The sequence below is a fragment of the Convolutriloba macropyga genome, chromosome 10 (assembly GCF_964194025.1).
Source record: "Convolutriloba macropyga chromosome 10, txConMacr16.3, whole genome shotgun sequence".
In the NCBI taxonomy this organism is placed as follows: domain Eukaryota; kingdom Metazoa; phylum Xenacoelomorpha; order Acoela; family Convolutidae; genus Convolutriloba; species Convolutriloba macropyga.
Genome location: NC_134477.1, coordinates 2,416,355 through 2,437,041, shown reverse-complemented (window position 1 = coordinate 2,437,041; position 20,687 = coordinate 2,416,355). Strand labels below are relative to the sequence as shown.

The window sequence follows — 20,687 nt, the reverse complement described above, 5'->3', positions numbered from 1 at the left end:
CCTCTAAATAAAATTGTCGATACTCTAAACTTCAGCTACTAAAAGCTTAGAAAAATTTTAAAGCTGAAATTGCAGAAGATAACAGGAAATTTACAAGGATAAGGTTCTGTATTCAGTTCAAATTAAGACAAAGCAAAGCAATATAACTCGAATTCTCTGCAAAAGTTAATTCACGAATAAATGAAGAAGGCCTTATCTATTAATTCCCTCAAAATTCACAATTTTTGAGGGTACTCAATGTATTTAAATGCAGGAATAAATTTTTATTAAAGTGCGGTTGGGAAAATATTGAATTTCTTTCTAATCTACGTGTTAGAACTGCAACCAAGTTTGGTAAGAAATAATCAAATAAATCAAAATTTCCCCAATACTGTTTTCTCCCTGCTTGAAATTTGTGTTTTGATTTTATTGGTCGAGGGATGAAAAATTTCCTTTTTTTTTGTTTACCTCAAGAAAACGTAGGTATATGTTATAGTAAGAGTATTGAATTTACTATCGTTATTTTTGTGATTTCTGAGGGGGGAAAACTATATATACCGGTGTTTGTTGGTGGCTTGGAGAAATAAATCACACGCACATACACGCACACCTTGGATTTGGTTTATACAAAATATATATCAAAAAGAAAAAAAAATAAAATGAAAGTATAAAGAATAAAACATGAACGAATTCGAATATCTTACGAACGCGTGATGAATAAATTTCGGGCAAGTGAAAAATAGACGAATGCTCGATATGTCGAATTATCGATATAACGAATGCTCGATATAACGAATGATCGATATGTCGTTAAAAATATTAACAAATTGAGGTTTACAAAATATTGTTTTCGCAATTTTTCCTATTTTGACTTTTAATTTTTAAAATAGTGATATAAAAGTTATCTCAAAATTTGTGATAATTATTTTGATTGACAATTCGTCCAATTGGACAGCTTGACAAATGTTCGGCCTGCGTGATGGTCCTGAAAAAAAGACATTTTCCCCATTCATTTCAGTTGCGCTTTTACGTCATATCAATATATTCAATTTCCTTTTCATTTCTGAGGCATCATTTTTAGCAGAAAGTCTTATTTAGTCGAAATTAAGCAAATCAGTTCTGCATTTTCTAGGACATCAATTTGAATCGAAATCTGGATTTTACTTAACGATTTTGTATTTAGGTCTAACAATTATTTACATTAGCCTTAAAAACATCAATTTTCAGACAAAAGCGAAAAGCTAATTGGTCATATTTCCGCTTCTTTTTAGTAAACTAATGGATCAAATTTTGATAATAATTAGCTTTAGTTAGGTGATTATTTCTTTAATAAAAAACAGTGAAGGAAAACCAGGAAAACTCTGAAAAAATTAATTTTAAGTATTTGAATTTCTGGGCTGTTTAAACTGCGAAACCTGAAACCTGCAAAGCGTTAAGAACATTTCTGCTAAAACTTTTTCGTCTAGAGGAACGATTAATTGTCAAACAAAAATGGGCATAGCCGTACAAGGAAAGGGAAATATTGGGGGTTGGACCAAGGAAAAAAGAATTCAGATTTGTTTTGAGGGTTGATGGGGGGGGGGGGGGGTTGGCTTCCCACGTCGTTATGATGGGAAATGAGTGCTGATTAAGGCATGCTCAATTTACACATTATCTTTAGGGCCCTTTTAGAATCTACCTTTTGCTCGATGCTCATTTAACATGCAAAATGGTGGAAAGTGGGCTTATAACGGGAAATGTAAAGCCGGGGAAAATAAAAGGCTAACAACTTCCATTAGTTTATTTATAACCCACGCATCTTCCGAGTATCTTTTCCTTCTCATTTTGGGGGTAGTGGGTATTTTTAGATTGTCGCTTGATATGTGCTACGCGTGCCCGGGTATGTTTTCATCAAAGTGTTTAATGTGACCTGTATTAAGATAACAACATCCATTTTTAATCAGGCATCATTTTTGGTAATCGCTAGTTCCAAAAGTTTTATATGTAAATTACGTTTCCAAGCGGGCAAAAAAATCGCGGCCAGTTGTGATGAACTAAAGTTGCGAAAAGGAAAACAGGAGCTTCGGGATGTTGAAATTTTCTACAATATTTTCTACCAGTTGTGTTTCAATAATGTGGAACTTTCAAGTTTGTATTAGAAAACAAATCAAACCAAAAAGATCCGATCAGTGATAAGAGTCCGATGTGAAAAGAGATATATGTACGTGTTAGCTTTCAATTTTTTTCGCTCAATACAAAATTGATGTTTGACATTAAACAGATGGTTTGAAACACTGACATATTAATATATTAGTAACTGTTCCGACCCCCACTTTAGCGGGGAGGGAGGAACTATATATTCAACTGGATTTTTTTTGTTCACACAATTTTAGCTGATCGATTCGTTCATCGTAGAGAGTTGTGAGTGGTATCATTAGAAAGCACGTACCTCCCAGATTATGGAATTAATTGGGATTTTTCGAATTTCGTTATTTACAGGGAGCTAACGAGGTTTAAATTTTTGTGAATATTCGACAGTTTTTATTCACATTTCTGTATTTTGGCACAACTTTGCTAATGTTATAAAAAATATTTTAAAATTATTATTGATATAGTGTTATTGTTTCAAAGGGATAGAAGGGCGTTGCTGAGTTTTTCGATCAATTTTTTTGGCTAAAGTTTGTGACAAAATTTTCAAATTTCGAACTTTTTTTATCAAAAAGGGCACAAATTTTGCTTTTTTTGGTCCACTTCGTGTAAGTTTTTTGGAAGAAGAGACCTAGAAACCGTTAAGACAATCACCGTAAACTGCAAAAAAAACTAGCTGACTTCCTGTGCCCTATAAAATTCTCCTAAAGTCATAACTTTGCGTGTTTTTATAAATTTAACTCAATTATTAAGCAAAATGGTCATTGTTTTTTTTATTTTTGAAACATTTAACGTAACAGGTGATCTACTTCGCAAACATCTGAAACAACTGGACGGTTTTCTGGACACGTTTTTTGTGGATAGGTTTGATCTCATCATTCGTTCTTACAATCTGAAATTTTCTAAACTATTGTTCTGGCGCTGCCTTAATTTTTCAAAATGATCACTTTTTATTGTGCTTTAACGGTAACTAATGACAACAAAAATCGCAATTCACAGCTCAGTTAGTGTAGATCCCAATAACGTGAAAATGAGCTCGAAAGTATATATAGTTTGTTTTCAGCAAAAACCTAATGACTTTTATGGCTTTGACGAAGAGTTTTAGTAAACATTAACTGAAATCTTGTGTTTTGCCTTCATTTGTTACTCATTTTTGTGTCTAATTTTTCTTCTATTTGATCAAAGACCCAAATAGTTTTTTCATGAGGTGAATCTATACAATGCATTTGGTTGTTATCTAATGTCCTTCCTTAATATAATTATTTCAAGTAAATTTCAGTGATTTCGTGAACTTGTCTGTTTTTTATATCATTTCTGTTAATTTTTAGCTTGTTCTCAGTAAATACAGGCCAAACTTTCTTTCATAAAACACAAAAAATAATATTTGTGACTTTTTTATATAACAGTTTCCTGGTTCTGGTACTACGAGTTTTCATACAAAATTTTGTAATTTTTGTGCATAATTGCGCATTTTTGCTGTTCTTTTTTCTTTCTGTGTTTAATTGTCAGATTACTAAAAAACTCCTATCAAAAAATGTTTACAATACAAAGTTAACTACCTTTATTGCTTTCATGACTTATAATTTTATGGGCTGCGACATGTTCTCTTGCAGAATTTAATAGATTTTTTGTCCTGTATTTGTTATTTTTTTGTTGTTGCATTCTCTATATTGGGCAATAAAGGGTTTCAATGCCCAACTATGGATATGTAAACAAACTCAAAAATTCAAAAGCTGATGTCGATAAATACCTTATGATGTTATTGGTTTTTAAGTTAAGTTTCTTCAAAAAAACTAATGGTCTAAAAAAGTAAAATTCGTCAACTTTTCTCTTTTGTTCTCATTTTTGCCTCTTTTTCGTGTTTTACATTTTCTTATCAATTTTGTAAATAAGCCTCATTATTGAGAGGTCTCGTTAAATATTTGTTGAACCAGCAAATATTTCTCTGTTCTTTAAACGTTTTGACTGACTACTTTAGGTCTTAGTCAATAATTTTCAGGAGAACTTTTTGAGTTTTGATACTTCTCAGTGTTTGTGGTTCTTTTTGTTGTCTATTTAAGTTCGTTTTTCAACAAAAAGACTTCATAATAATCAATGGAGACGCAAGTTAAGATTTATTTTTCTTGCGGTTATTATCTTATAAATTTAACGGCTCCAATACTGTGGTTTCGTAAAGTTCTTTGTGAATTTTCTTTAGCTCTGGTTGTATTTGTTGTTATTGTATTGTTGTATTTCAAAAAAGCAACGTTTTTTTAAAGTTTGTGATTTTGCTCTTTTCTTGTCAACTTTCTTCTAGTCTGAGGAAAAGTCCCATATTTTTTTCTAATGGAGTACAGGTTCTTTTTTCTTTGATATCGGTTTAATCTGCTGCCAGTGATGTTTGGTAATTAAATATTTAAAAAAATAGACGAGTTTTGGTCGTAATTAATATTTGTTTTTATTTGATTTTTGTCGCCGTCGTTTCTGGTAGTCACTTTAGTCACATTAATGACAGGTCACATCGGCCATCTAAAGTATATTGTTTTATTCATGTAGTGTTTTTTTTGAACGATTTAGTAATTTTTTTTAAATCGTGTTCTCATTTAGTAGACAATTTTAGTGAAAGTGGATATGAGCGGGGCCGGAACATCATGTGCGAACACACATTACATTACAAAGTCTCGTTAATCTAAATTTAGAATTTGAAAAGTAAGAAACATCAAGTAAAGCCTTTAGTTACTAAATTTATTTCACAATCAAGTAATCTAAATCAGTGTTAATAGAGTAGTAGAAAAATAAAGGAAATCAGTAAAGAAAAAATTGCTATTTATCAAAAATAAATCTATATTCGTTTTCTCGAAAAAAGGACCAATTTCTTAAAACTATAGAAGAATTGTGAAAATTAAATAATTTGATAGTTAAGTTACAAAAAACCACGAAATAGCAGCACTGATTGCGTCAGAAAGTTTCCAAAAACTTTAGGATTAGACTTTATTTTCGAAATTGGCACATAAACAGAAACATCATTTCTACGCAATCTATTGGTCTATAAAAATAACTAATGTATGTTTGAATAGTAAGAAATTTATGTTCGAAAACGAAATGACCATTATTTTCAGAGTATAATAGAGCTTGCAACTGTTAACGCTAACGAGCTACCCGCTTAGAGGCTTCACCGCTAGAATTCGTTAAAAGATGTAAAATTTGCAGTGAATTTGAGTAGAAAGTGTTAGATCTGCGCTCTATGCAGTGAATGCGGTGAAAAAACTTTTTAGCGGTAATTTTTCACCTTACTAGCAGAATGTGGCTTAAAAAAAATTTCACGGCTATAATTGCAAATCTTACAAATATTCACCGCTAATTTCAACGCTTATCGTAAGTTCACAGGAAAAGTCATTAACGTAAGTGACAGATGGCGCAGTGGAACGAAAAATTGTGGATATGCAGGAGGTGAAAAGTTCGAACCCCTGAACGGCAGTTTCTTTTTGTAAGGAAAGCGGTGAAAGAAAAATTTCACCGCCATGCACAGCTAATCTTATTCTATATGCAATAACGAACACCACTCCTTTTGTAATTGCTGAAAACCACTCCTAGTTCTATGCAATAACGAAAACCACTCCCTGTGAACGCCTATTGCAAATGTTGAAAACCACTCCTAGTTCCAAAGTAAAACTTAAGAAAAGTTAAGACTTAAAAACGAACAATAATGCAATGTAAAATAAACTATAAATTCTTGTCGTTAATCAGGCAAAAAAGCAGGCATTTTTTTCTCAATGCATTGATAATTTTCAACAACTGACATAATTCGTTGTCATCACGAGCATACCTCCCCAATCCGTGTATCTCTTTTTTGGTTTTCCCATTTTAGAACATTGAATAAGCAACAATGTTGCAAAAAACAGATGTTTTATCAAAAACAAGAAAAACCGAACGGAATTTCACAAACCAACTTGCAAAATTGTAATTATTATATACCATATAGGGCTCAAATTTATCATAATGTTCTTTTTTTTGTAGTAATTTTTAGGTTGGGAAATGGGATTGACATCATCCAATGCCTTATTTTAGGGATTCTTCGGGAAAAAAATTGTTTTTGTAGCAAAGACACAATTGTACGAAGGATTTGATCTTAAGCCCTAAAAACATTATATGCCTACTAAGCTGGGAAGCGGATGAGGGACATAGCAAACCTATTTGCTTGCTCTTTGAGAAGAGTTTTATTTTCGCACTGATAATGTTCAGAAATCAAATGAGATCTCAACTGATCTCATTACCTCTTCTGAAACAATTCACATTTGTTTGTTAGAAAGCAACTAAAGTTTGAATTCGGAAAGTCTGATACGCTAAAACAAAAACCAAATTTTTAAAAGGGAAATATGCAGCAATGAATGTACACACAACGTTTGTACACACAATGGTTGATCTGACCAAAAACACGTTTACTGCGAAATGAGTGAAAAGAACAAAAACAATTTACACTCCATTGAATTTAAATTTGTTGGAACAATTATCCTGTAATCCTCATTTGGGCTGTTGTTTACCACAGTATTACCGCAATTATTTTTAAAAGATGTATACTACATGCCAAAATGAGTTGGAGACCAAAAAAAGGAAAAATCTTGAGTTCAAGATTGAAAATATCGCGAAACGTTAGAAGCAAAAAAGATTTTTTTAATCCAATATAGCGGGTAACGAGATTCCACAGATTGGTGAATACGTATACTACATGCCAGAATTGTGCAAAGTTATTTCCGAGATTTCCCCGGGAGTGTATCGAGTGGAATCTTGTCTGTCGGGGACTCGGAAAGTATCCACGCTAGAACATCGGGCACCAGCCAATATCTGGTCGCGTGCCTTGCAGACTGAAGTGGAACTGCAAAACCAGTGCTTAAAGTTTGAGAAGTTGAAGAGTACTAACTCATCACTTCAAAAAGACCTCGTCGAGCTTCGACAGGAACCGGATAACTATTGCAACAAGACCAGAGAGGCAACAAAAGAAGTTTTGGGTAAATGGAGTGCCGAGTGTGAGGCGTTACGAGATAACTTAAAGGCAGCATCAACCAGAACTGCTGAACAGGAGCTATCCATTGAGGTATTGAAGCAAGAGTTGGCCGATTTGAAAGTCAAATTTGCTTAGAAGGTCGAAGCCATCGAAAAATTGGAGAGATTGAATGACCAATTGAGGTCAGAGCTTGAGCAGCTGGAACAGTACAATCAGTATTTGGCCAACGACTGCCGAAAAAAATCCCTCATTGATCGAAAAAAGAGTACTTATAGGATCGAAAAAGCCAAGACAAAGGCCACGTAGAAATGTTTATTCGCGATTCGGAGAAAAAAAAATTATGAACCGGCCTGCAACGCTATACGAGATTTTGATGGTAAAAAGTTCTGCTTCAAAAGATCAGATCAAGAAACACTACCACAAAAAGGGCTTGTTGACGCACCCTGATGCTGGTGGAGACGAACAATTCTTCAAGACCATCAACCGGGAATATCAAATTCTGACAAATGATGCGGAACGAGAAGCGTACAATATATTTGGATGAAAATTTTTGAAGAGAAATTTAGCACTGAGGATAAGATGAGCTTAGGCGAAACAAAGAAACTCTAAACAAAAATGTCCCGTCTGTCATAAAAAAACTGATTTGGAATAGCAAGGCCGTCGAGTGCGAAAAATCAGAGAACTGGTATCACATAAAACATCAAAATAATTAAGTAGCATTACGAGATATGGGGAATATTGTTTGGAAATGCTTTGAATCTGAAAACTCAACAACTGTTATAAACAAACAAGAAAACAAAAACTATTTGAAAGATAGGTAGATGACATAAATTTCACAGTGAAAGACAATCCTAATGACTTGCTTCAACTAGCAAACAATTTACATAAAAATTTGGAATTCTCAACGGAAAAATGGATGAAACATATGAACTGGCCTATCTGGATATGGCAGTTCAAGTTGACGAACAAACACAAGTATTTTGTATACAAAATCAGAAGCCAACAAACACTGGAACATTTCTAAATTTCCGTAGCTGAGCTCCCCTCCAGTGTAATAGAAATACTGTGGAGCTGACTATTCATAGGTTTTTTCGATCGAGAAGCAACTGGCATGATTTTACCGAAGCCCTAAATTTTGATGAAATTATATGGCAAAAACAATCAATACCCGGAAAACTGGTCGTCAGGCATTGCTAATCAGACAATTGGAAAAAATTTAGGTGACTATAAAAAACCGCAAAAACAGCAGAGGAAAACGTCAAAAAGTCAGAAGGTTCTTAAGTAGAAGGATATGCTCAGACTTTTGGTAGAGCATAGATGCCAATTAAGCATTAGAATCAAGGAAAAGCTGCAAAAATTAACGCATTTCACAGTGATCTACACAACACGGAAACTGAAAACTTGTTTACCATCGTTAAAGTTTGGTTCTGACCAGCATCTAAAATTGCATTTGGTTAATGAAAAAACACGTCGGGAATGCAAGTCAACCTACATTGGACAAACTTGCAGACATATAACCACGCGGATGGCAGTGCTTCAAAAAAAGGACTCACCAGTAGGTCAGCATTTAAGAGAATGTTTTGGCACATCAAGCGCTATTGATGGCGTATAATAGATCAGTGAAAGGTGCCACAAAAACTCAAGATTCTCAGAATGTTACTTTATCACTAAGGAAGCGTTCGCCGAAAACAAGCAATGAATATCGTTGCCAGGAGTTGACATTGAAATGCTAGTCAACAGTTGTCATTTTGCTCAAAAATCTAGGGATACTAAGCTCCACAATATTTCTTTTATGCTTGAGGGGAGCTCAATTACGGAAATTTAGAATGGTTCCAGTGTCTGTTGACTTCTGATTTTGTATCCAAAATACTTTTGTTTGTTCACCAACAGTAAACTGCCATATCCAGTTAGGCCAGTTCATATGTTTCATCCATTTTTCCGTTGAGACTTCCAAATTTTTATGTAAATTGTTTGCTAATTGAAGCAAGTCATTAGGATTGTCTTTCACTGTTAAATTTATGTCATCTACCTATCTTTCAAATAGTTTTCGTTTTCTTGTTTGTTTATAACAGCTGTTGAGTTTTCAGATTCAAAGCATTTCCAAACAATATTCCCCATATCTCGTAATGCTACTTAATTATTTTGATGTTTTATGTGATACCAGTTCTCTGATTTTTTGCACTCGACGGCCTTGCTATTCCAAATCAGTTTTTTTTTATGACAGATGGGACATTTTTGTTTAGAGTTTCTTTGTTTCTCCCAAGCTCATCTTATCCTCAGTGCTAAATTTATCTTCAAAAGTTTTCATCCAAGTATTGGTCAGGATAACTGTACAGTAGCCGCCCTTGCGCAAAACCCTATGTCCTTGGCTAATTGAGCGTCGTACTTGGTTAAAATGCAATGTTAAAAGTTAATTTGTTAAGTAGATTATGGTGAAGAAAAGTTGGTTTGATTAGACTAGATTAAATAGTTTGGTTAGCTCTGATGGAAGTTTGGTGTTCATTGAATGGATTTATTCCTCGCTTTGGTCGGTAACCAATATCGGTTCTATCATCGTGGAAAATTAACTAAGTCAAAAAAATATGTCAGTTTTATTGATTTCATTCGAAGACCGAGTCTTGTCTAATCATAGGTCTATTTTCTTTTCTGACACCTATCAATCTTGTCTTAGCCATAAATCAGGTAATAAATCAAATCTTCAACCTTGAAACCCAAAGTTTTTAGTACATTTTTTATATACGTGTGACACTCACACTGCCCCTCTCTTAACAAAAGTAGAGTGCACCACTCACTCAAAATTAAACAATATTTTCATTCACAGATCTTGTTATGTGAACTTCTAACTAAACAAAAAGTTTGTAGCTTCATATGGACAGTATAATTATCAGTTTTAGTTGTTCATAGTTTTTTCTGCCTCGTCAAGTCCAAATATATTGTACGCTTCCCGTGCCGCATCATTTGTCAGAATTTGATATGTCCCGTTGATGGTCTTGAAGAATTCTTTGTCTCCAGCAGCATCAGGGTGCGTCAACAGGCTCATTTTGTGGTAGTGTTTCTTGATCTGATTTTTTGAAGCAAAACTTTTTACCATCCAAATCTCGTATAGCGTTGCAGGCCGGTTCATAATTTTTTTATTCCGAATCTCGAATAAACATTTCCCTGTGGCCTTTGTCTTGGCTTTTTCGTTCCTATAAGTACTCTTTTTTCGATCAATGAGGGATTTTTTTCGGCAGCCGTTGGCCAAATACTGATTGTACTGTTCCAGCTGCTCAAGCTCTGACCTCAATTGGTCATTCAATCTCTCCATTTTTTCGATGTTTTCGCCCTTCTTAGCAACTTTGACTTTCAAATTGGCCAACTCTTGCTTCAATACCTCAATGGGTTCCCTGTTCAGCATTTCTGGCTGCTGCTGCTTATAAGTTATCTCGTAACGCCTCACACTCGGCGCTCAATTTAACCAAAGCTTCTCTGTTGCCTCTTTGGTCTTGTTGCAATAGTTATCCGGTTCCTGTCGAAGCTCGACGAGGTCTTTTTGAAGTGATGAGTTAGTACTCTTCAACTTCTCAAACTTTAAGCACTGGTTTTGCCGTTCCACTTCAGTCTGCAGAGCACGCAACCAGATATTGGCTGGTGCCAGATGTTCTAGCGTAGATACTTTCCGAGTCCGAGAAAGACAAGATTCCACTCGATACACTCCCGGGGAAATCTCGGAAATAACTTTGCACATTTCTGGCATGTAGTATACGTATTCACCAATCTGTGGATTCTCGTTACCCGCTATATTGGATTAAAAAAATCTTTTTTGCTTCTAACGTTTCGCAATATTTTCAATCTTGAACTCAAGATTTTTCCTTTTTTTGGTCTCCAACTCAAGACGTTACCCTTTCTTCATTTTTTAAACAACTGACTCTTTTTCTTCAATCATATCTTTTTGTTCTCGGCGTTATTTTTCTAATTTGAGTAATTCTTTATAAATACGCCTTCCCGCTATGGGGTCAAGATTTCGCAATAGTTGGCGCCAAGACGCTCCATTAATAATTAATCCTAAATTTATGAACAATATAGGAAAATTTTTCACAGATTGGAAAATGAGGTAGACTGTTAAGAGTGACACAGCAATGTCCTTCGCTTTTAACCAAATGTATAAGCTTTTTGTTCTTAAATTATGAAAATTTGTTATTTCCTTTGTTCGAAAAAATTGATGTTGGAACTGATTGTTCCAGTGAATAACATTTTCATGACTGTATTTTCCATCCGGATCTCGGAATGCTTCCCGACTGATAATTCCTTTTCTATTATGGCGAATTGTTTGAGCAATTTTACTCTCTTTTACGTCTGATATGGAGAAAAAGCTGCGATGCAGGTTTTCATCACTTTCATTTAAGTTACAATTCATTGACCACTGATACATCTCACGATTGAATATCTTCATCATTTCTCCATATTGTTGAAAACTGCCGCCTTCTAATTTGACAACATTTGGTTACAGCGGGTTGCATGCAGCGATTGTATAATTATGAAAAAAATTCTTGTAATAGGGTCCATATATCTAAAAGAAGAAAATTTCTGACCATCTTCTAACACAGGAACTTCGTCTGAATAAAAAGAAAATTTAGTTATTATTGCAACCATCTTTGCACGTTTATGAACATATAACACAGATCCTGCTCTTTCGACGTGAGTTCCTTTCTCGAAGAATGTTACTGATGGACTAACAAAGTTTTTTGATAATGCAAATATAGATTGAATTTTTAGTTGTTGAATCTGTCATTGGAGTGTTCTAATTTTCATTAAAAAGAATTCTCTCTCTTTGAGAAGTTCGAAAATTAAGGTGTCAACAACGCTTGAAAGAAACGTTTCCACGGTTATTTTAAAATTACCAGTTTTCAGTTCTGAACTCTCCTCTGAGTAGAAACACCTGGAATTCCGGTTGTTCTCACTTGCTGTCCACACAAACTAATTGCCTTTTCCCTCTAAGATTTCTAATGCAAAATCTTCAGTTTTGTTTTTGTGTAAAATTTTTTCGCTAATAAAATTTGCTTTGTTGTTACCAAAAGTTTTTGCAGGGTCCTCCTTATTAAAGTGTTTGATAGTTTGACATATTTGCTCACTTTGATTTTCAAAAAAAAAGTTTACTAAGTCGTCTTCAAAATATGTCGTTTTGATAAAAACAGTTTTTGAGAAACCTAGGAGATCCTTAAAATTTAATAAGTTTCTTTGCAGCAACTTTTCCCGAGTTGTTCTGATGTAATTTTGTGCATTAATTACGACATTTCAAATAAGTTTTTGTCCTGTAGGGGAAGTCCACTCTACAGGCACCGCATACATAGCGCCTTCGCGCCCATTTTTTGTCATGAAGTGTTGACTATACTCTTCGACATAAGTGGTTTCACGTTTATGTCGTAAAATTTTTTCAGTTACCGACCTGATGACTTTAAATATCCTGTCTCCAAAACCTGATATGGCAAAATTTTTGTTCTGCCAAATATTCCTACAAACTCCCTCTTTTCTAGGTATATTGATTTTAGTAGTCTCGAATTTTCTGTGAGAAAAACGACATCGTCATATACGTTGCTTTTTTTCAGTGCCGACACCGTATATGCCACTTCATACACGGAAAATTTTAGTTTTATCTCAGGCTGAACCTCAGCATATATCAAACTACCTTCTTCTTTTGTTTTCGATACTCGAATTTTGTTATCACAGTTTGCACTGTGATCTAGAGAATAGATCTTTGTTGATACGATATTGTCAAAATCATAACAGTATAACTTGATACAAGGTGATGGAGGAGCAAAAATGGCTAGCAATACCAGAAACAAACATAGTGATAATCCATCACACGACGCTCCGGACGAACTCGTCCTTCTTTTCGGTTCCAATAAATCTCTCTGGAATTTCTTGAAACAAAAACATCATTAGTTTCCTGTCTGCTAAAGTACTCTTCATCTTGCTCAGTAAAGTAATTCCTTAACTTCACAGGCACAGATTTTAATGGACTGCTAGACCTTGTAGCCATATTTGACGCCTTGGGATCACTATTAATCTTTTCATCGCTACTTTTTGTTTTACTACTAGATTCCTGTGGCTTTTTTTCTGGTTTTGGATTTTTCGTTTCCGCTGCTTTTTTTCCAGTGTACTCCTTAGGTTTTGATGAAGTTGCACCTACTCCCTCGGCAACATTTTGTGCCTTCTCGTGCCCTTTAGAGGTTTCTTGCTCTGATTCTTTAGCTTCATTCTCAGATGTGTCATTTGTAACATTTAGTGAATCGATAGCATCCTCAGCTTGGGATTGATTTTCTGTGTTTAGATTGCTTTCAGTGTCTGCTGATGATTCTATTTCAATTATATCGCCATCATCTGAGCTACTCAAATCGTTATTCTTCTGCTCCTTAATGGTTGTTTTTCATTTCGCCTGAGGCTCAGGCGTGAATGGCATTTCTCGTGTTTTATTTTTCTTCAGTCGGTCATAATGGACCTTAATAGCTTTCCTCGTCTTTTTATTTTCTACCATGAAATTCAAATCGTTTATAATTTCAACAATTATGAATGGTCCTCCACAGAAAGAAGTAAATTTTCTTGTTTCTCCTTTTTTAACCGTTGGGTTGAAAACTAAAACTTCTTCGCCAACTTTATAGTTCGGTCCATACCTCCTGCGATCATAATAGGTCTTCTGGCGTTCTTGTTCGACCTTCATATATTCTCGCATCAACTGATGCGTTTCTTGTAGTTTCTGTTTCATTGTGAAAACATAGTCACTGGTGTTGCATATATTGCGGTCTATGTTGGGCTATAGATGCAGTCTATAGGTAGTGACAGTGGAAAACCCAGTACCACATACGCTGGTTTGTATTTTGTGACACTATGAATCGATGATCGATATGCCATCATCGCCAAAAGTAGAGATTTCGTCCACTCATGTTGATATTGGCCTATGTATTTGGAGAGACATTCTTCTATTGTCCAATTTTTTCTTGCAATCATCGCTTTCCCTTGTATGGTAGGACGTTGTTGATGTCTTCTGAATTTCCAGTTCACTGCAAAGACTACGAAATAGTTTTGCATAAAGTTTGACCCTCGTTCACTGTGTAGGTTGACTGGACAGCCAAATCTCACTATCCAGTGTTCAACAAACGCTCTTTACACGGTTTTTGCCTCTTGATTGGCTAAAGCTATGGCTTCGTACCACTTACTGAATTGATCACCGATAAGGAAAATGTTTTTGTTTTCTAAGACTCGGGAAGTGGACCCACGATATCAAGAGATACGTGCCAAAATGGATGACTACGTTTCCATTTTGTGAGTGAAAGCCGATGTTTCTGCTTATTGCCTTTCGTTTTTAGGCACACGTCACTGCTTTTTATCCAGTTTCTTGTGTCCCTTCTCATGCACGGCCAAAAAAACTTTTCACAAACCCTTTGGTAGATTTTGTCAATCCCAAAGTGACCTGCGCTAGTAGAGTCAGGCAACAGCTCAAGCACGTTGGACACTCTCTCCCAGGGTACAAGCATTTAGTAAACAGTCTCGAAATTTGGTTCTGTTTGGTGTTTACGATACAAAATCCCGTCTATGAAACAAAGTTTTGTATACTGAACCCCGTATTTCCATAACTCTTTTGGTGCTCTATTTTTCATCTGCTGTGATTCCGGTCGTTTTTTGTTTAGTAACCAGGAGTATACTTTTTTTGAGTAGTTTGTCATTTTACGGCGAATCTTGCAGTTTTACTCTCTGCAGTTTGTCTAATTGCCAACCTCGACTACCATAATTGATATTGTCTTGCTCTGCGTCATTCGCAATAGTGTTAACAAAAGCTGTTTGTAAATCGTCTTCTGTGTTTATGCGCGACAGACAGTCTGCGGTAGGGATTTTTTTGCCTGCTCTTTGCTTGATGTCAAAGTTAAATTGCCCAATATTCTCTATCCATCTTGCAACCATACCGTCTTGTTCTTTAAAACTATAGATACAGGCAAGAGCCCGCTGGTTCATTAAAATTATAAAGTGCTGACCAAGTAAATAGTTTTTAGAATGCTGAGTAAAATGAACGATTGCGAACAATTCCCGCTTAGTGGCTGAAAAATTTCGCTGACTTTTACTCTTGCTAGCATATGCAATAACTCTATCCTCCGTATCTTGCTTTTGGGTACGAATTGCTCCAATTCATGTCAACGAAGCATTCGTAGTTAATGTATACGAATCCCTATAGTTTGGATATCCTAAAAATGGGGCGTCCAAAAACTTCTTTTTCAAATCGGTTACCGCATTTTTGCACTCTGTACTCCATTCAAATTTATTTGACTTATTCAGTAAAGTGTAAAGAGGTTCTGCTATTTTGCCGAAACCCGGAATAAATTTCCGATAGAAAGGCCCTGACAACATTCATGGACGATGGTTCTTTCATTTTTTCTACCGCTCTTACCTTCTCTGGGTCGATATCGACTCCACTCTCGGATATAATGTGCCCAAGAAGCTGACACGTTTTTGGAAAAAAATTGCATTTTGATCCCTTAATCTTTAATTCATTCTCCGCTAAACGTTGCAAAATCAGTTGTAATCGTTTCAAACGTTCGTCGAAATTTTTTCCGAAAACGATGAGGTCATCTAGATACACTAGAGCCATTTCGTAAAAGAGGCGAGCAAAATTAACTCCATTAGGTTTTGAAAAGCACCCAGAGCAGACGTTAGTCCCATAGGGAGTCTTTTCCACTTTTGCAGACCTAGAGGCGTTATGAAAGCTGTTAAATTCTAACTCTCTTCCTCGATCGCCATCTGAAAGTATCCCGACAAGAAATCTATGTTCAAGAAGTACACATTTCCCTCCAGTGAATCAATAACTTCTTTAATTCGTGGTAAAGGCCAGCATGTTTTTTCTTTTTATTTTCCGCGCACATGCTGGCCTTTTTTCAATGTTTTCCGCACATGCGATTCTTGCAATTTCGTAAACTTTCTTTGGTTCTAATGTATGGTTCAGAAATTGAGCCCATACGACATCATCAACCATGTCATTCAGCGATCTTGCTATTAGGAAGTGTGATTTGTCTTCAAACTCTTTCATGGTTTCGACTATAATTTCTGTTTGCTGTGTCATGTTACCTTCTTCATCGATAATTTTGCATTCATTGAAGCCTTCGCAGTGACGAGGTAATTCGTGATTCTCAGCAGCAAATAAAAACAGATTCTTATAACGTCGTTAAGATGGGGACAATTGTAATGTTTTCCCAATTGTCCCGCAAAAGTTCGTTCTTTCTGAGGTTTAAATTACAGTTAAATTATATAAGAATTCCATGCCCAATAAACAAGGCGTTATCTCAATTTTGGTCACTAGAAACTCAACTGTTATCTCAGGTGTAAATTTTTGAAGTTGTATCTGAATAGCTGTTGAATTTTTCACAGGCATTTTTCCATTGTTGGCCGCTATTATATTTTTGTTGCATACTCTGATCTGGCACGGTTCTCCCAATTGCTGAGAGAGTGTGTCACTTAAAAGATTAACCCTACCTCCACTATCAATTAAGGCTGTTGACAGTTAGTCTTTTATCCTTATTTTGGCAAACAAGTCCTCCACTGGGCTGTTTCGGCCACGCAAAAATTTTACGTAGCTCGCTGAAAATGAAGCCCTGCCATCTTCAACTAATTCTTGTTTAAATACGGGCAGTTTTGTTTGAAATGATTTGGACTCCCACATTCAAAACAATTCTTGCATTCCTTAGATGCATGATTTTGCTGACCGCAACGGCGACATTTTTTTCTCTCAGAACTCACCGCTGTCTTTGGCTGCTCAGCACGACTCTCGTGCGACCGAAGTTGGCTTATGTTCTCACCTCCTGGTGTTGGCAATCGCGCTCTACAGTCGCAATTGGTTCGTCTATTATCAGCGCTGCAGCTATCATAGTTTCCATTTCTATCTCCGGTTTCTCTTGAACTACGCTCACTTCTGCGCAGAAACTGTTTTGGCCTCTTTCCTTGCGATGAAAACTTTTGATTATCTTGCCTATTGGATTGGTTAGTCTGCAGTGTTCCCACTAAATCGTTAATCAAATTAACTAGTTGAGTGTTTTCATTCAACTGGATGGCAAAAACCCGCGGCTCATTATCCTCCTCGTCAATTCTCGTGACTGCTTCAATATGTAGTGCTCTTTCTAAAGCTTTGTCTAAAGTCATATCCGCGTCACCCAAGTTTTTTCTCAGGTCGGGTTGCACCTGAATATTTTCTATGCCTTCGAGGAATCCCCTCAAAATGAGATGTTCTATTATCTCATTAAACTCCTGAGGGTATGCTTTCAAGGCTAAAGTTTGCAAATCACCGCAAAAATCTGTTAGTTTTTCACCCGACTGCTGGACTCTCTTAGCTAGCTTCCCCCAGAAAACTTCAGGTTTCTGATTATAATGTTGTCTGAATGCTTTTACGGTCTCATCATAGCTGTTCCTAGTGTCCTCCGAAAGTGTACGATAGAAATCAAAAGCCTACTTTTGTAGCCTTAACGCAAACTAATGCGGCCTTTCGTCAATTTCGGTTTTGGCGCCGTTTACTGTTTACTTTCTTTGCCACCTATGAAGTTGTGACAATAGCTCAAAGTGTGTAACATAACTTTCAAAATCATTCGAACCCGTAAAAGGCTCCGGTAACAGCGTTTTTGAGGAGTGCCGCACCATCAGTGTTTCATTTCAAAGATGCTGTTTTTCAATTTATTTCAATAATTAAGTTCAAAACACCGAACTAGTTTTTGACACTCTAAATCAGCAGCTTTTGAATCTGATTGACACTGTATTGTTTTCTTGAAAAAAACATAAGACTCAATGGTGTGTTTTAAGTCAAATTATGTCGAATTCAAATTCGCTTGATTTTTAACGCTTTTTTATTATCAAAAAACATGTACGAACCTTCGTAATATATTCGAAATTTTTACTGATATTCGAAAATTTCAGGAGTACTCACATGAAAGTTCGAAGATGGCAGTGTTCCTTGCCCAATCCCAAAACCAGTTCGCAATTCTTCTTTCGGGTTGTGATGTTAGGACGTCAGACTCGTGTAGAAAGTTGATTTTCAAACGAAATTAGATTTCTTTTAGAAATCAGTACAACGCTCAAAATTATTGGGTGGTGGTTTTCTATTTACTTTTAATCTCTGTCGCCAAAATAGTAGCCGCCCGTGCGGATACTCTATTTCCTTGGCTAATTGAGCGTGGTATTTGGTTAAAATGCAATGTTATAAGATAAATTGTTAAGTAGATTACGGCGAAGAAACGTTGGTTTAATGAGACTAGATTTAATAGAGTGATTAGCTCTGATGGAAGTTTGGTGTCAAAAGAATGAATTTATTCCTCGCTTTGGTCGGTACCCAATATCGGTTCTATCATCGTGGTAAAATAACTAAATCAACAAAGATATGTCAGTTTTGTTTATTTCGCTCGAAGCCCGAGATTTGTGTAATCACAGGTATATTTTCTTTTCTGACACCTATCGACCTTTTGTCAGCCTTACATCAGGTAATAAATCAAATTTTAAACTAAATCTTTAACCTTGAAAGCCATGGTTTTTAGTACATTTTTTATATACATGTGACACTCACCACTGCAAAGGGAGCCCCCATTGCCAAACAGTCTTCCACTTACTATTACATCCAGTTACCACTGTAGCAGTTACCATTACTTTTAAAATAAACATTTGTGACTGTATATAAAATTTGGGAGGGGTTTCACTGGAGTAAAGACATCGTAGAGCAACTTCGATGCCTTCCGGGACTTTCACAACAAATGACGACTTAAATATGTGGAGAATCTTATGAAAATGTGTGATATGCAACCCACTATCGAAAATCGATTAGAAATAGGACACAACAAGAGTGCCTCGGAGCACCGCTGGGAAGACAATAAAGCCTGAACTACTACTACTACTATTTATGTATGAACTTTTGATATCTAGTAATACAATTTGCCTCAAGCTCCAGAGTGTCAAATTTTTGTCTAGCTATAAGGCTCAAAGTTTCCATGTTTGCTCCCGGCACCTTTTCAAAAAGTGGAGTTAAAAAAGTGTAAATTGTGTATAATTGAAAACGTTTTTATTCTAAATAGAATAACTTTACATTAAATCTTATAATTGATTTAGATTTATAACAACAAGAATGGTAATGTTTTTGATCTCCTCCCACGATATAAAGAGAGCAGTCGAGAAACCAAAAATTCCTCATTCGGGATTTTTGAAAAATACGGATTGACCAAAAACTCCAAAACTGTCCAGTTTTTTCCAAAGAATAAATGCCAATCCAAATGTAGTGACAGGTCGCTGATCAGATATTTTTCTAGGAAGTGGAATAATTTACTAATTGAGATCCGAAAAGAAAAAACTAAAATTAAATTTAAGAAGAAACTAGGTAGCGGAATGGTCAAACTGCATGAACATGTTCCAATAGATAGACAAGCAAGCGCTTTTAGGAATTTTTTCTACTGAAGTGTAAAGACCAAACTATTCATATATTTACGAGGCGATTTTTTAAATGTAAATATTTAACCAAACGTTTTTGTTGTGGTTATAACTTTAAATTTAGATTTTTGAAGATTAAAAAAATAAAGACCCATAAAATAACTGAAGGTGGATGTCATTGACATGACTTCTTTTTGTCGAACGGAAGTGACTTTCGACAAGAGCCTCACAACACAAAATACAATCATGCAAAACACTCGCAATCAAAGGAAACTAATTTATTTAATCTAAATCAAAATAAGAAACAACATTTTTTAATAGCACTTTCGAACGATAACCCCCACCCAAATTAAGATGTTTTGATAACATATTTTGACGCCCAACCACATCAGGCAACGATTTCAACCCCTGAAAAAGCTAAGTATTGCTCTAAAAAATTGATTGAAATGGGAAACAATTGATCTGCACCATGAGTTTTTTTTTGATGTTTCAGTATCCAAAGATCTAGAAATTTTACAAAAACAGTCCAAATGTAACAGCAAGAGGGTTCGCAAAACATCACAACAGACTGAAAGCAGATTCAAAAGACCAAAAGACAGTCTTTAAAAATTTATCTTCTTATTTACCCGCGCGCTCTGTTTTTGGTTTTTGGGGTTTTACCCGCCCCAAATCCCCCCAGGTTGGTTGCCTTCCCAACCCCCCGCGCTTTCTTTGCTTTCGGTTTTTGGGGTTTTACCCGCCCCAAATCCCTCCAAGTTGGTTGCCTTCCCAACCCCCGCGCTTTCTTTGCTTTCGGTTTTTGGGGTTTTACCCGCCCCAAATCCCCCCAGGTTGGTTGCCTTACCAACCCCCCCCCGCGCTATCTTTGCTTTCGGTTTTTGGGGTTTTACCCGCCCCAAATCTCCCCAGGTTGGTTGCCTTCCCAACCCCTCCGCGCTTTCTTTGCTTTCGGTTTTTGGGGTTTTACCAGCCCCAAATCCCCCCAGGTTGGTTGCCTTCCCAACCCCCCCCCCCCCGCGCTTTCTTTGCTTTCGGTTTTTGGGGTTTTACCCGCCCCAAATCCCCCCAGGTTGGTTGCCTCACCGACCCCCCGCGCTTTCTTTGCTTTCGGTTTTTGGGGTTTTACCCGCCCCAAATCTCCCCAGGTTGGTTGCCTTCCCAACCCCCCCCCCCGCGCTTTCTT

General features: G+C 36.1%; 1 protein-coding gene across 1 annotated transcript in view; it reads right to left on the bottom strand.

Annotated features, from left to right (window-relative positions):
- Nucleotides 1–5,948, bottom strand: part of LOC142348523 (uncharacterized) — a 44,071-nt gene extending 38,123 nt beyond the window's left edge. The window contains exon 1 of the mRNA XM_075399897.1: nucleotides 5,912–5,948. Within this exon, the coding sequence (XP_075256012.1) occupies nucleotides 5,912–5,948 (37 nt within the window). The remainder of the gene's footprint in view (nucleotides 1–5,911) is intronic.
- Nucleotides 5,949–20,687: the final 14,739 nt, after the last annotated feature.